Here is a 17168-nt window from a genome sequence, read left to right as displayed (position 1 = left end):
TGCCATACTCTTGCCCAAATGCTGAGTGCTAAGCAGAGAAAGCAGTATGTACCATTTTAGAGTCTTTGGTATGACCCGGACGGTTCGAACTCACGACCTACTGTATGCAAGGTGAACACTTTACCCATTAGGCCATTGCACCGTTGTATTTACTATAACCACCTCATAAATCCAACCCCGGCGCTCCTAGAAGTTTGGAAATCAGGCTAGCTTGGATGCTCATAAGAAAGGTCCATTTAGACTTCTGTCACTTCAAGCGTCCCTTACAAACACATCTGAAGTGCGGGCGGGCATCTCTATTCAGGGCAACCTGTCATGAAGCTATCATCTTCCTATAGTGATACATATGTAGGACACGCGTTATGAACAGGTGGAATGTATGCGGGTCATATGTACCAACACTTGTTGACAGATACAACGTTAGTGCACAATAGAGTATGGCTTAAGCTTGACGCCCCACCCGTCCTAAGAGCTGTGATCCTTTAAGAAGAAACTAGGTTGAGCGGCAATAGCCCGGGATAAGAACTCCTAACCATCTGGTCCAGAAGCTGGGTCGTTAACCAGTCAGCCACCCGCATTATCATATCAACAACCTGACCCTTAAATGCTTCCCGGTAGACACGCATGGGCGCAGGTATAAAAAACGCTGTACCAGGGCACCGGCGTACCCATGGGGACCTGACGCCATCTCCATGGTGACGTGACGCTCCCGCGGTTGGACCAATCGCCGCCAGCGACAGGCATACCTCCGGGCCGGCTCGAGTTTCGCGCCCTTTCTTGACGGCACAATCCCCGGCGGGAACCTCACACCTCGTCATGGGTGTGTCTTACTAACGTAACGTTTGTCCGGTATTATCAGCTCCGAGGCGCCTTTGTTTGTGTTGTAATCAGAAGAACACAACCACGGTCTATACCGTTTGTTTTCATATCAACAACCTCTCAACCTTGCTCGGTCTCACAGCAGTTGTGCTCAGGATTTAACTACTCACATTTGTATATAAAAACTGCTGGGTAGCGCGCGTAGTGCTGGTTTTACAGCGGACATAAGCGGCTGTCTGTAGGAGTGCAGTTGTTCTCCACTTGTGCCCGCCATGTAGGACCCGCCGTGTTTACACACAAGCAACGGCACAAGTTTCCCCGGAGAACCGTTTCCTCTCGTCGGAAGCGTCGAGCGAAGGCTGTAGAGCTGCACCCTGCAGTTGACTCCTTCGGCGGACCTCCATTTCCTATCCGGCATCTTAAAACTCTCGAATCCGGAGAAATATTTGCACAACAACCATCAGGTGGAGATCTGAGTGAGACTTTGCTACAGGAAATTATCGAGCCTCCCAGCGATGTATCCCAACACCAAGTTTAATCGCACGTTTCTCGGAGACTTCTTCTACGTGCCACCTAAAGACGCCACGAGGTAAGAATCAGCGTCTTATTATCTACTTGATTAGACGTCTTATTTTTCCAGCTGAATTTGTATAGACAATACCGTTAATGTGACTTAAGGAATTGTCCTGTAATGTTATGACTTGTATTGATACTTTTAGTATAAAAAGTATAAAGTCGAATGGATTCATTCTCAGCTAACCGACATCTTTCACACCGCAGTCATACCTCAGTAAAACATATCTGGAGCTGCATGGTTCCCTTTTAGAATTTTTATCCAGCCTGACACAGAGACCTGGATCGCTTCTTTAGCGGCAAAGGCTTAATTATTCTACCAATCCTTATTTCCTGAGGACGCAATTTTCTTAAATGTGAATCATATGGATTTCATTAAAATCCTTGGCAGACAGAATTAAGATGCCCCATCAGCAGTCTCTACCAGATCCACTAGGCTGACTGTATAAATGAGAGAATTGAGGTACAAGATTGTCCATGACAGTGAGCCACCAGAACAACATAAGACCACGCTAGCGACTAACATTAACTGAACGGGACAGGGACTTGCGGTTAGGTTTCAGATTTTCTTGTGGCGTTAACCGGTTGGCAAAATGCTATTATTTTTCCAAAGGGGTCACAGAGTACGCTAAAAGGGTTACAATAACACGTTTTATTCGAGCGACAAAGGAGTAAAAATAGGTGAACAATGCACAGACCCTTAATCCGAAGCTTACACTTCTTTTAATACAAGTACGCTGACCGCTACGCTAGCTTCCTCAGACGACGTTTGTGGGCTTATAATGTGCTGTTTGTCGATTGCCTCCATCTAAGTATAAAATGAAAATAAAAACAGACGTTTAATATAAGATATTGTTAAAAACGTGGCCACGTGGCTACACGTCTGTGGCTGCATCTCTAAGGGTTTTTAGGTGCACTTGTGGGGCTCCGAGCTACGTCAAATATAATTGGGTAGCTTTTCAGGCTATTTTGTCCAAAATCTTGCCACCTTCTGGCGTTTATCATACACGGCCGAAGCTCATTGAATGTGTGACGTGACAGGGGCCTTCCCACCGGCCTCTGGCTGACCTGGCCGCGACCCAACTCCGCGGACTTCCGGTAACAGCGAACTGAGGGCCGCCGTGTTGACAAAGTCGCGCAAACACCGAAGTGTACAAAACATGACAGGCTTCTATAAAAACAAACGTGTACAAAACATGGAGAGGCTTCTATGATAACAAACGTGTACAAAACACGGAGAGGCTTCTATGATAACAAACCCGGGAGTCTGGCTAGCAACGCGACCGGACAAACCTCTTAAAGAAACGACGCCTCGCCTTAGCGGAGGCATGGATCTGGGGGAGGTGTTCCAGTGGTCGTTTCTGGACGGGTTCTTGCTCGGCGTGAGGCGCGTCGACTACGGGCTGGCCAGGTGAGGGCGTCGGTGCTGCTTGTACCAGTGTCGGGTATGAGGGTGTTTCGGCACCACGGTCCAGGACTACCAGAGGGGTGTCGCCTGTGAAGGGTACCTTGTGCCCACCCTCCTGCCCTCCCACTCTTAAACTGTTGGCAGCCAGGCGTTGGGAGATAGCCTTTTGTATTAATCTTGTCGTGCTGAATTATCGGTAATTTTCAGGCAGGGTGAGGGCGCTTCTACTAGAGCTAGCGACTGCCATGTCCCCCCCCCCTCCCAACATGTTTTTAACTGTTGCAAATAGACGATACCATGGGCACCATCCTGACGGTTATTTTTTTCGAGCCTCCACATTCCCAGCTTTGAAAGTGTGTATACTTTCCCAGCAGAGGAGTGGTTCCGGCTGTTTTTTGACATGTTTTAGGCGTTTTTGTCGGGCTCTCCACTTTGTCATGTATTCGTAGCTATAGGCATCGGGTCTTGTGATACATTCAATCCGTATTTGTCGGACAGAAAAACACCAGGCACGATGGACTAAAGGAGTAAGGGTGCGCCTAACTTGGCTGCTGCTGACACGTAGAACACGCATAGAACAACTATAGGACATGTAGAAACACGGGCTTACTTCCAGACTTTGTTAGTTTTTAGTTGCTTCTTTGTTACATTTGGAATAGTTGCTATTTGGAAATAGCCACTATTGTGACATCAGAAACCCGAGCGTGGCGCGTGGCAGGCGTGACCGGGGAGGCGTGTTGACAACACCCGTGACTTTGTTTACGGTCAACGTTACATGTTCCTCCTCTCATGTGTATTGATTGCAAAGCAGTACTATAAAAACATGAGACTCAATGTAGCTATTCCCATAGCCTTTTTGAGGCGGTAGGAGCAGTGGGTTTTTGATTTACTGTGTCTAGGACTCGGTCCTGGAAGGGGAGTCCAGTCCACTACCTTCTCCTTTCACCGCCATTTACCTCCCCAACCGAAGTCAGGTACCCATTTTTACACCTGGGCGGTGTGAGGAAAGTCTTGTAAAGTGCCTTTCTCCAGGAATGATAGAAATCCAAACGTTGACCCCTTGATCTCTTGTCCGCTAGCCTAGTCAGTCGGCCATTCAACGCCATGCTAGGAGTGACTTGATGACGTGGCCATATTACACATCATAAAGGGCAATTCTATTTATCGCTATTATGGTAAACGTCAATCATCTCTTTCACGTTTCCTACAGCCCACCCGACCAACCCCAGGCTAAGGGCGACCTCCGGCGGAGTAAGTACGAAGTGCAGGTGCTCCCGGCAGGCCCGCCCCAGGATGCACCGTTCATGCAGCAGGCGGACTTCCGGAAGCTCCGCCCGTCGTACGAGAAGGAGCTGGCCATCAGGAACTCGCTCAACAAGTTCGGCAGGAAGTTCACAGGTGGGTCAGCATCAGGGTTATGGGTCAGGTTTAGGGTTAAGGATCAGAGTTTGGGGTCAAGGGAATGGATAGGGTTAGAGATCACAGTTAGGGTTAGAGTTCGGGGTCAGAGTAAGTGGTTAGGGTCAGGGATAGTCGGTTAGGGGACATAGCAGCGGACCCTACCAATATGGCGGTGGCCACCACCAATATTGCGGTGACAGCCACCAACATGGCGGCAGACCCACCAACATGGCGGCGGACCCCAACAACATGGCGGCTGACCCACCAACATGGCAATTGTCACCACCAACATGGCGCGGCGACCTCAAACATGGCGGCGGCCACCACTAACATGGCGGCCCTACCCAACATGGCGGCTGACCCACCAACATGGCGGTGGCCACCACCAACATGGCGCGGCGACCTCAAACATGGCGGCGGCCACCACTAACATGGCGGCCTTACCCAACATGGCGGCTGACCCACCAACATGGCGGCGGCCACCACCAAGATGGCAGCGGAAGTTCTTTAAACCATCGATCTAAAATGCCGTCTCTAAAGCCTTCTTCCCCCTTCCTTCAGGTGACCCCGGGTACAAGGGCCGAGGCGTCCAGCCCGCCAAGACGGAACTTCCAGACGTCCCGAAGAAACCGCCGTCTCCAAAAAAGCCGAAAAGGAAGACGTCTTATCCTTCATTAGACTTCAAGACGTTACCAGAGCTCTATCAAGGTCAGTATGCCCTAGATGAGCAGCCGTCCTATATACTTAACTTAACCCTATCTAGACCGGGCTTTTTTGAGACTTCCTGGACCGGGGGGGGGGGGGTTTCGACCCCCCCATCATAACTTCCGAACGGTATGCCCTATCATCACCAAATTTGCAGGGAGTGATGTTCACGTGAAGTTTTATAATTCCTGTAATTTTGGTGACGTTATGACGTAATATGACGTAATTATGACGTCATTGATGTCATTTTATTGGCTAAATACGGAATTCCCATAATATCTAAGCGCTTTAGACAAAATAGTGCGCATTATTGATTTAAAGGTATGCCAAGACATTTGACGTCAGTGGTGACGAATTTGACGTCAAAATAACGTCGAGCGATGACGTCATGTGTTGTTAGCGACCCCCTGGGATCCGCCATCTTGGATCGGCCATTTTGAAATTTTTAAAAATACTTTTTTCCCATTTATGACCCCAAATAACAGTCAAAATAGACAAAAACATTAATCTGAATGTTTCTGGTTAACAAAATTCCAGGTTGTGACGAATTTAAAGGCAAAAAAGCCTGTTTATACCGAAAATAATGATTTTGTCCGCCATCTTGGATTTTGAGCGATGACGTCATCAAATTAGCATAATTTATTAATATTGAATCATGAGAGTTACATTAAAATACATATAATGTTATACCTGTAGGAAACTAGTGTGGTTGAGCAAGAAAACATTGGAAACAGCTATGTTTAAATCGAAAGTTTGCCCCTAGGCGCCCCTCCCTAAACAAAGTTCTTAAGGAGCGTGCTTAAATTACATGTACCTCCTCCTTCCCCAGAGAACCTGCGTAAGAAGGAGCAGCAGCGGAGGCAGCAGGAGAAGGAGGAGCGGCAGAAGAAACGGCGGGAGAAGAAGAAGGGCGAGGCTGATGACGTCATCAGGCTGCCACAGTTGGCGCACGCCGCGCTGCAGAAGATGCATGACGTCAGCAAACAGAGTAAGGCATTCTTTGAATGCTCATTGGAACTTTTTAAAACCAAGTTAAAAAATAGATACACGGATAAAGGTTTTTTTTTTAAATTGAGGTTCTGCTGCAGTACGAAGGAAACCAGCCAGATAGCGCCAAATTGACATTGAACTTTGATTTGTCTTTGCAATAGATACCCACATACCAAATATCATTACGATCCATTTAAAGGTTCGTAGGTTATGCTGACCAGAACTATGCGGATGCACGGACAGACATACAGACACACCCAAAACAATATCTTATTTCTTTTTGGAGGGAGCAAATTTTAATACACACCCTAACCAAACCTTCCCGTCCCCAGGGCGTTCCTTGCCGGGCTCTGAGGGCGGGATGAAGCTGGTAGAAGCTCGGCACTCCGGAGCCTGGAGACCGCCGGCCCAGGTCTACACGCCGCCCTGGCCTCACCACATTCCCTACAATGTCTAACCAAACCTTCCCGTCCGCAGGGCGTTCCTTGTCGGGCTCCGAGGGCGGGATGAAGCTGGTAGAAGCTCGGCACTCTGGAGCCTGGAGACCGCCGGCCCAGGTCTACACGCCGCCTTGGCCTCACCACATTCCCTACAATGTCTAACCAAACCTTCCCGTCCGCAGGGCGTTCCTTGCCGGGCTCTGAGAGCGGGATGAAGCTGGTAGAAGCTCGGCACTCCGGAGCCTGGAGACCGCCGGCGCAGGTCTACACGCCGCCCTGGCCTCACCACATTCCCTACCACACACTCTAACCAAACCTTCCCGTCCGTAGGGCGTTCCTTGTCGGGCTCTGAGAGCGGGATGAAGCTGGTTGAAGCTCGGCACTCCGGAGCCTGGAGACCGCCGGCGCAGGTCTACACGCCGCCTTGGCCTCACCACATTCCCTACCACACACTCTAACCAAACCTTCCCGTCCGTAGGGCGTTCCTTGCCGGGCTCCGAGGGCGGGATGAAGCTGGTAGAAGCTCGGCACTCCGGAGCCTGGAGACCGCCGGCGCAGGTCTACACGCCGCCTTGGCCTCACCACATTCCCTACCACACACTCTAACCAAACCTTCCCGTCCGTAGGGCGTTCCTTGCCGGGCTCCGAGGGCGGGATGAAGCTGGTAGAAGCTCGGCACTCCGGAGCCTGGAGACCGCCGGCGCAGGTCTACACGCCGCCTTGGCCTCACCACATTCCCTACAATGTCTAACCAAACCTTCCCGTCCGTAGGGCGTTCCTTGCCGGGCTCTGAGGGCGGGATGAAGCTAGTTGAAGCTCGGCACTCCGGAGCCTGGAGACCGCCGGCCCAGGTCTACACGCCGCCCTGGCCTCACCACATTCCCTACCACACACTCTAACCAAACCTTCCCGTCCGTAGGGCGTTCCTTGCCGGGCTCCGAGGGCGGGATGAAGCTGGTTGAAGCTCGGCACTCCGGTGCCTGGAGACCGCCGGCGCAGGTCTACACGCCGCCCTGGCCTCACCACATTCCGCACAAGGACGGGGACCCGCTCATCCCGTTCGAAGCCATGTACCCCACACCAGGTAGGGTTAACACTCAATCTAATAGTCTTCTCTCGTTTGAACTAGGTAATTACGACCGCCTTTTTCAGTGCGATTCCTTTTTCTGTGTTTGGTTTTCACTTCTTTGTTTCGTTATTGAACTCGATACTTTTCTCGAAACTTCTAGTTTTCTATCAACATTTCCTGTTTTGTTTGAACCAGTCTTCTCCGCTGTCGGTTTTTCGTTTGTTTATCTAAGTCTTTTGTTTTCTAATTTGTCCCACAGAATTCGTAAAGAAGGAGCGTCGGGAGAAAGCGCGTACGCACGTCCCCTACCCGCACAACCAGTCGTGGCGCCCGCCGGCCGACGTACGCACGCCGCCTTGGCCGCACAAGGTCCCCGAGGACAAGCGTATCACCTGCCCGCGGGAGTTCCAGCACTATGTGCAGTACCACATGATGCCCGGCTTGTACAGTGCAGGTAAGGTTTAACACTACGTGCAGTACCACATGATGCCCGGCTTGTACAGTGCAGGTAAGGTTTAACACTGTGTGCAGTATCACATGATGACCGGCATGTACAGTGCAGGTAAGGTTTAACACTACGTGCAGTATCACATGATGCCCGGCTTGTACAGTGCAGGTAAGGTTTAACACTGCGTGCAGTATCACATGATGCCCGGCTTGTACAGTGCAGGTAAGGTTTAACACTACGTGCAGTACCACATGATGCCCGGCTTATACAGTGCAGGTAAGATTTAACCTTCGTAAAACAGTGGCATTGTTTTCTGTGTTGTTTGAATATTATTGAGGCACAGGATGTTAGGCGGAAGATGGTGTTACCGGAGATGGGCAGGATGGGAAGGTTGGCGTTGTAGTTTCCAAAGTCCAAAGTGGTTTCCCCGGCTTGCAGAATAATGCATACTATTTGACAGAAGTCACAAAAAACTCAGACAAACTCTAGACATTTCGTTTTCCGGTGGTATTAGTATTCGATTCCTTGTTCTAGTCTACAATAGTTGTGAGGGAGTAGTAGAATACAGCAGATCTTGACATGTTCGCAGTAGTTCCATTCTCTCTGTGACTTCCCACCACGAAAGAGCACGATGCAATGTTTTCTGTATCTATTGTGCATAATTGCAGAATTCTTTTAAACGCAAACCTTAAACTACGAGAAAACCTCAGTTACTAGGATCTCGGTGAAGTAAATGAATTTACAGTAATAAGTAATCGCAAGCCATTGCATTTTTTTTTTCAGATTCTGGTTTGAAGCCGAAGGTAAAGAAGGTGAAACCAAAGAAAGTCCGAGTTGAGCGGCCTGACATCTGGAGCTTCGACTCACAGAGATTCGTGTATAGGTCCATGCATCCTGCACTGCAGATATAAACCGCAAGGAGCGCAAAGATTTGTGTACAGGTCCGTGCATCTTGCACTACAGACATAAACCGCAAGGGGCACAGATATTTGTATGGGGACATAGATATTGTATTGCTTAAAAATATTTTTGAATGACATTGTACAAATGTATTTCTGTAGAGTTAATGAGATCTGAAGGAATGCTTGAAGCATTTTCGTCAGACATTACCGTATGTTATTATATCGCAGTTATATCAAGGAGGTTTGGTTATATCAAACACATTGTTACCAATAATGACGATTAGATGAATACTTTTTGACAGACAATAAATGATAATCTTCAAGCAGATGTTTGGGTTGGAATGTTGTAACGTTTTCGGAAAGTACGGCTGCTGTGTTGGGTTTGAAGGGTGTGAAAAAAAAACGGGCAGTCACCAAACTGAACGAAATTCCACAAAAAACATCTGCTTGGATATTAGTAAAATGAATTCGTCGGCACCATTGTTTTGTTTTTTAGGGATTTGATTTTTTTCGTTGTTCTGAATAACAATGACGCAATTTAGCTTGTAGTGATTGCAAGAGGATTTACTGATTGGTTGAATAAATGAATAAATGAGAGAAAGTGAGTGAGTGATTAGGTGGGTAGGCGGGTGAATGAGTGAGCAAGTGAGTATGAGTTAGTGAGTGAGTGAGTGAGATACTGAGAGTGAAAGAGTATGTGAGGGAGCGAGGGAGTCAGTAAATAGATAAATAAGAATACAGTGGTGAACGTAACTGAATGGATCAATAATTTTGACTTTGACTTAGATTTTTATTACTTTTAAGTCTAACAATAGTATTACTGCTGTGTACGCGCCAGTACTGACAAGCGCATACACAAATGACCAAACACATAAAAGTCACACATATACATTCAAACCCTTTTATATGGTCTAAACGAAATAAGATATTACACAAACACAGGCATACACGCATTTACAGCCCAAGAGCACACACTCGTAAGTACAAAAGAAAGTCAGGTCACCAATGCATTACCTTTAGTTAACTTTTTAATTAGTATTTATATACCAAGATACATCTCAAACACCTGCTGTACACCTTCGACAACAATTCCTTCGGTTAGATAAGATATATTTCTATCACACTTTCCGTTTTAGTACAGCCCTATGATATGCCTTATACCAGTGACGTAAATGGTCTCATACCGTGGTTATACACCCGGCTTTGGGTTATTGGTATCGTACCGCAGTTTCCTGAATCATGCTGTAACCGTTTGACGTACGCTAATTCACCTCGTCGATATACAGTCAAATTCAAATCAATTTAAGACATGTGTCACCACCCGGACTCTCTACCGAGTCAGCTACAGGTCAGAATTACTTTTGAACACAGTCCCATGATGCAATTCCCGTCAACATACGACTTTACCAGGCACTTCAGCAAGATGGCCGTCGGGTATCTTATTTCATCATGTTTACATCCGTCAAGTTAGTGAAGTCCATATACGGCAACCACACCGGGTACCGAGACTTAACACGATCGCATTGATTATATACGGTTCACAACGTTTAATAATACATGTACAGTTTATATGTTCAGATGTAAACAACATTTTTCATACTTATAATTACAAAAAGGGACATAACACGTTTGCATGATCCGGCTAGTCTATCGCCTATACATCGGGTTGACTAATTGATCCTATCCGTACCCCTAGTGTTGACACCTAAAACGTTACAGTACACGTCAGGTCGTATCTATTGCCGTGGTAACACGAGATTCTTCTAATATATAGAAATTAGTTTGAAATATATGTACACAGTACACGAAACAAGTACCAACTTGTAGGTTCAAATGATTTTCATACAAATGTTAGATATAGTCTACATATAGATATTGTATTCCACTATTATCAGAAATGGAAGGATACTTTACACTTAGATATATGAAGGCTGAAAGGCTAAGGCCTTATGTGCATTTCGAAGTAGAAACACACATACATCATATATACGTAGTGATTAAAGTGTCTGTCAGGGGTGAGGTCTACCCTGTAGAGTTGGAGATTTGAGTCTTCAAATGTAATGCAATTCGCTCAAAAGACAATCAGATGTTTTGAACTCCAATTCATAGATACATTGGTCTACTTTAAGTTTAGGATTCATAAATGGGAGACCAACCAAGAAAACAGGCTTGTTACCTGAGTGATTTTCCCCCTGTATGAATAAATAAATGAACCTTACACATCTCTAGCGATCTGATCGGCGTCTCCAATCTCTACCGCTAGAATCACCGACATTAATACTCAGCTATACAATCTTTATCGGCTTAAAGTAAAATAAGGCCATCACTTATGAACTCTTGAGTCTCCTGTACGTTTTAAGATGAAACGGGCCATGGAAAAAAAAGTCAACAACAAAGACCAAGCATGTGCCCGTTAACGTAACTTATGATGCCCTCATGATCAATGCATGTGCAGTAGACTCTACATATGCTAACCTGTTATCCAGCCTGTCGTAAACTTGGCGGAGTCTCTACGGGACTGAAAGGGCTCTTCGCCGCCCAGCGCAACTATGGCACCCGGCAATAGGTTTTTAATGGATGGGTAGTTTACTCTAATTCCGTAAAGCTACTACCGGGTGCCGACGTTCACCCTGGCGGTAAAGAGCTCCTAGTGCCCCGAAGAGAGCCAGGACTTTATACCCACGGTAAACGCCCTACATATGCTCGTTCCCAAGCTGTGGTTGGCTCAAATGCAGTAGTACAGGAAGTAGACCATGTTGAAGATCGAGAACATGGCTGGGAACAAGAATCTGGCGAAGTTGTCGATGGTGCTGACCTGCACCATGCGCGTGACGTCACTGAACCGCCGCACCACCACCGCGAGCTGGTCCCCAATACTCGTGGACTTCTTCAGGTCGTCGTCTTCCGATCTTTCCCGACAGTCGTCGATGTTTACCGAGTTCAGCCGAACTTTCCCGAGCTCCTTGTCGGCGTTGACCTGGTTGCAGACCGTGAGGGGCAGGTTGCTCCCGCCGTTGCCGAGCGGCTCAACCTCCTTCGGGTTGCAGCCGGAGTCCCCGGCAGAACGCCACCTCTTACCCGCCTGAAACGTCACAGAAATCAACATAAAACTTTCAAGCAAACAGGAGTCTTACCAGAGCAACTAATTAGATCTTCCTCCGGTTGCACCCTCTTCAACTAACTCGTGATCTTATCAGGAAATATCTCTGTCCCAGTAAAGAGAAGGTTGAAATGCAGCGATCGTTATGCAGGCTTGAATCTATTGACGAATGAACACTGAATTGATTGATTGATTGATATATAGATTGATGTTTACCTTGTCGACTTTGACCTCCTGCAGACCCTCTCTGTCCTTTTCCCTCTTGATCGCTGCCGCAATTCGTGAGGACTGGAAGTTTACGACAGCGTACTCCAGCAGCGCGGCGAAGGAGAAGAGGAAGCAGATGACCAGGTACACGTCGATGGCCTTGATGTAGGAGATCTTCGGCAGCGCCTGGCGCGCGCCGGTTATCAGGGTGGTCATCGTCAGCACTGTGGTGATGCCTGAAAAAGAAACAAAACGGGGGTGCGTCAGACAAATGACACTTATCAGGGTGGTCATCGTAAGCACTTTGGTGATGCCTAGAATACACAACACACTGTCACAACACACGATTATTTCTCACTGAATCTTTGGGCTTCTACAGTATGAATGACCCAGTTGTCATGGAAACGTGACCTTGATGACCAATGACGTGGGAGAAAGGTCAACCAGGAAGGTTGAAAAACCTATTATCATATATCCTGTTGGTTGGAAAGTTCGTCCACATCGAGTCATTTTTTAAGGAATCCAAATATTCTATCAACCATAAGACCTAAAGAGCACCAGGCACGTTGTCTCAAATGGAAACGTCTTAGAAGTAAACAAAACCGACCCAATGCGACTCTCGCCGGTACTGCATCCGGGTTGATCCAGAAGGAGACCCAGGACAGGACCACCAGCAGGATGGACGGGATGTACGTCTGCAGGATGAAGTAGAACGCCTGCCGCTGGATCTGGAAACTGAAGACGATCTTCGGGAAATCACCTGGATAGCAAAACTACGTTAGTACAGACTTAAAATCATCATCTCATTCCCATCATCATTACAACTACCATCATCATCACCATAAGCATCATCATTCATTATCGTTATCAACATCATCATCATCGTTATCAACATCATCACCATCGTTATCAACATAATCATCATCGTTAACAGCATCATCATCATCAGATTCAGCAGCAGCAGCAGTAGTAGTAGCTATTAGGTCAGTGCAACGTTTAACAAAGGGTTCTTCCCCATTTGCGGTCCTCCGCCAGTCTGGCAAGCTAGTTTCATTTGTTGCTATTTGTCATGACCGTTCTATCAGATCATCCTGTATTAAGAATCTTTTTCTGAAGATCGTAAGACTACAATGAGTTTCGTACCAGGTTTTTGTATTAGCATATAGCACATTATGCCGTGAGTTGCATGACTGTGAGGAGACTGACCTGTTTCGTAGCGGGCGAACGAGCTGTGCACGTTGAAGCTGCCTACGTTGAACTGCTGAAGCTTCAAGGTGGTTAACCCGGAGATGGAGGCTTTCCCCCTCCGCCACAGGTACACCATGTCCGCAAAGTTGTACCCGTCTGAAATATTCCAAATCGTCGAATTGATACATTAAGCATTATCTCTATATAGGAAATATAGGAATGAGCTAGAACTACATTGTGAGCGAGAAAATCCTCCCTACAACTGGCCCATGAGCGATGCAGGCTGCCGAATACATCCAACTTAGCCCCAATGAGTATCTTATATTTAAGTAAGAGGGGCTGAATGTTGAGGGGAAGGGGGGAAATCCTGGCTGGCTCCTAGAGTAAGATGGAATGGGCATAGATACCAGGAAAAAGGACGACGAAATACAATAATATTGTTGTATACGGAACGTTTTGTAATGAGACATTTTTGGGAATTGAACACATTTTGGTATGTGGCATATTTCGAAATATAACACATTTTGGATTTGACATAGTCAGGAATGTGACGCATTTAGGAATGTAACATCTCTACGAATGTAACAGTCCCATTGACTCACAGCTCTCGAACTCCAGCGTGCAGTTCTGCTCGTCCATCGGGTACTTCCGCAGATCCATGTCGCACTCCGCCTTCGCCGTGATCCTGGGCAGCAAACAACAACGGGCGGTTTATAGAGTTTTTTTTTTTTCCAGCGACATGGCCAACGTAAGAATGCCAATAGAATCTTACCGTTTCCTCACAGCAAATACTTTTGTATGGTGTTGAGATGTTACAGCGACTGACATGTTCAATGTTAGCTTATCAATTCTTTATAGTGAAATACTGTTCCCTCCTTTTTTCAACACGTCACCTTAGAATTGGTAGTTGCAAACAATTGTGCCATGATACCGAGAAGAGCAAACAACATCTGAAGGTCTACAGAGAATACAGCATGCTGTAGAGATCTTACAGCGATATGGCCAATGTAAAATTACTAATGACATCACGTCGTGAACGTCTTTGTTGAGATTTCACTTGATCGAAGTAAAATCACTTTTCAACAATGCGTACTAGTCCCCTTCCTTTTCTAGCACGTCACCTTCAAAACTGCGAAATCTTACAGCGTAATGGCATGGTCAATGTAAGCTTATTAATAAAAGGCCGTCTTCTTTTTCCAATATGTCACCCTAAAATGGGTACTTACACACACACATGTAGCCATTGTAGGTCCTTGTTTTCTTTCGTGACCTGGTATCAGCAGTCCCATCAATTTTGTTCTCATTCCCGCTGAAACCTAACATCACCCTAGAAATGCGGTAGTCAAGTCAGGCTTGGCTCGATCCATAACCCCGCTTTTAGTCACAGGATGTCGTTAGTATGGGTGCCGTCTATCCCGTCAAAAATCTGCGCTGACTGCTCACGAAATCAACGCCAAATGAAACAGCCTTGTAATTACTTTCTTCAACGACTGATGACTAGGCAGAACGTGGAGTATGAGTACTGAGGAATGTTGGATAAAGGCCAGCATGAAGGAAGCAGCAGGTGGTTTAAAAGAAGAAAAGCGAGGAGCTGGCGATTCTAGAGCGGCGTCGAATGGCTGCTGGGCTAGCGAACTCAGGATTGAGAGGTCAAGGGTTCTATTCCTGGCATTCCTGGCTAAACGTTTCGTCCTTAGAAAAACGTTACCCAAATTATCTCACCCCATCCGTGTAAAATTGATACCTGACTTTGGTTGGGGAGGTCAAATGAAGTGTAAGGAGAGGGGTGGACTCCGCATTCCAGTACCCTGCCCTAGACAAGGTGGATAGCAACCCACTGCCACTACGGGCTCAAAGGTTATGGGAGTTTTACTTTTCCTTTCTTTGTCCTGCAGACTTCATGCAAGTGGACCTCTGGAGTTAGTGAGTTGGTATAACTCTGTGTAAGTTGTACGTGCAAGTATACCTGGCGTTAGTGAGTTGGTATAACTCTGTGTAAGTTGTACGTGCAAGTATACCTGGAGTTAGTATAATTCTGTGTAAGTTGTACGTAATGACCTCTCCAGGGAGATTGAGGATGTAATGGGCATCTCCTTCTTCCTTCGATGTCACACTTTAAGACAACTCCTGATGCCCCTAACGTCTTGGGTGCATTAGTTCCAGCTCCCCGGAGGAGTGAGGCGTAACGTCGTCTATCGATTTCGCTTCAGGCTTTTCATTAGCAGCCCGGCAGGGATTACGGAAGGTCCGGACGGAGAAGCGCTAATAGGGTTAGAATTAGACAAGTCTCGGGCGGTCTCCTCAGACCCGCGAGCTACAGACGGGACACGGGATCTCAGAGGTGCACATCACAGGGACCGACGGGAGTTCACGTGACCCTGCCGTTCACAGGACTGTTGCACTGATGAGATCTGGCATGCAGATCACATTTGTTCATTTTTCAACATTGATAACTGTAGTATAGGTATTCATATATTTGTGTTTGGGCCAGATTTACACATGTGTTTGCCAAGGGAAACGTTGATTCAATCCTTGTTTCTTTAGCCTACCGAACAAACACATTCCAAACACCGTATGTGGACATCATCAAGGACGGCCCCGACTTCCAAGAAACGTTCACTTATAGCTTACGTTGCACGGGAAAAAATGCACGTGATCAGAGTGATTACGTCCAATAGCTGAAGAGGATCAGAGTATTTCAGTTTAAGATTGTTGTACAACATCCCTTATCACTCACCTAAGCCCGTATATGGTCCTGCCGTCCGGATACAGTCGTATCAGACCGTTGTACAACATCCCTTATCACTCACCTCAGTCCGTATATGATCCTGCCGTCCGGATACAGCCGTATCAGCCTGTTGTCCACAGTGACCTTGTGCAGGAAGGACTCCTTGGCGTTGGGGATGAAGGTGTCCGGGACCCACAGGTTATCCGCCAACCGTCCGTCCAGACTCAGCGACTTGTTGGTGCCCGAGAACGCCAGTCTTTGGTCCTGCCAGTACTGCCTCAGGAATATCGTGATGGTGTAGTCCTGGAAAGGAGGCACACACCATTATCATCATAATTATCATCATTATCAGCATCGGAATCATCATCATTATCGTCATCATTATCAGTAGAGCTGCAAGTACTGCCTCAGGAATAAAGTGATGGTGTAGTCCTGGAATATGCATATATATACATCACCATCATCATCAATTATCATTATCGTCATCATCAACATCCTCCTCATTACCAGCATCAGTCTTTGGTCCTGCCAGGACTGCCTCGGGACTATCGTGATGGCGTAGTCCTGAAAAAACATACAATAACAACAAACTTCATTGCACACCCTATGTACAAGGGAAAACGAATAGCATAGCCTGCAGCATAATTCTATAAACAGCCATGCTATGACACTCGTTAGCCTAACGAAAGACTGTAGTATGGGATTAGAATGCGCTTTTAAGATTATTGCTCGAAAATCTATCGGTAAGAATTCATTGGTGTATTCTCCAGCAAATGTGTGTAATATGCAGGCATATCCCACGTTAACACATACTTGCTAATACATGTATATACATATAAGGTTTCCCGTAGTAGTCTAATAATCTTGATGTAAAATCCGCAACATTACCAGTTGCCGTACAGTACAAAAAATGAAATGTAGATCCACAAGCCAAGGCCAAAAGAAAAATCGATTGAGTCTGGCGAAAAACCGAGTCATATTTCATCCGAGAAACAGGTGAAAGGTTTTAAATAGAAGTCAAACTGTCTCTTCCAAGTTGATTTCATTTTCAAAACCAAAGTGTAGCCTATACAGAATGTTTGGCACCAGCGGAGATCCTAAAGTAGAGTTTGCTAAGTAGTTAGAATTCCACGTTCGGCGCGCTCTAATCTGATACTGACCGGCAAAAAGTTTATTTTATTTGTGGAAAC

At 46.6% G+C, this 17168-nt stretch overlaps 2 protein-coding genes across 4 annotated transcripts in view; one reads left to right on the top strand and one right to left on the bottom strand.

Moving 5' to 3' along the window:
• The first annotated feature begins 1019 nt into the window (after window positions 1-1019).
• Window positions 1020-8986, top strand: LOC136429629 (uncharacterized). Its single transcript, XM_066419546.1, has 7 exons — window positions 1020-1408; window positions 4011-4198; window positions 4763-4909; window positions 5736-5894; window positions 7256-7420; window positions 7665-7859; window positions 8637-8986. The coding sequence occupies exons 1-7, from the start codon at window positions 1335-1337 to the stop codon at window positions 8762-8764; spliced, it is 1056 nt and encodes a 351-aa protein (XP_066275643.1). The 5' UTR covers window positions 1020-1334; the 3' UTR covers window positions 8765-8986.
• A 779-nt stretch (window positions 8987-9765) lies between these two features.
• Window positions 9766-17168, bottom strand: part of LOC136429628 (gamma-aminobutyric acid receptor subunit beta-3-like) — a 40404-nt gene continuing 33001 nt past the window's right edge. For all 3 annotated transcript variants that reach the window (XM_066419543.1, XM_066419545.1, XM_066419544.1), the window contains 6 exons: window positions 16061-16281; window positions 13853-13935; window positions 13269-13406; window positions 12670-12822; window positions 12072-12298; window positions 9766-11837 (listed from right to left, as the gene is read on the bottom strand). In XM_066419543.1, the coding sequence (XP_066275640.1) occupies window positions 11481-11837; window positions 12072-12298; window positions 12670-12822; window positions 13269-13406; window positions 13853-13935; window positions 16061-16281 (1179 nt within the window). In that variant the 3' untranslated portion in view covers window positions 9766-11480. The remainder of the gene's footprint in view (window positions 11838-12071; window positions 12299-12669; window positions 12823-13268; window positions 13407-13852; window positions 13936-16060; window positions 16282-17168) is intronic.

Source organism: Branchiostoma lanceolatum, chromosome 3 (genome assembly GCF_035083965.1).
Source record: "Branchiostoma lanceolatum isolate klBraLanc5 chromosome 3, klBraLanc5.hap2, whole genome shotgun sequence".
NCBI lineage: Eukaryota > Metazoa > Chordata > Leptocardii > Amphioxiformes > Branchiostomatidae > Branchiostoma > Branchiostoma lanceolatum.
The sequence above is the reverse complement of the archived record's forward strand: the minus strand, read 5'-3'. Positions and strand labels throughout refer to the sequence as shown.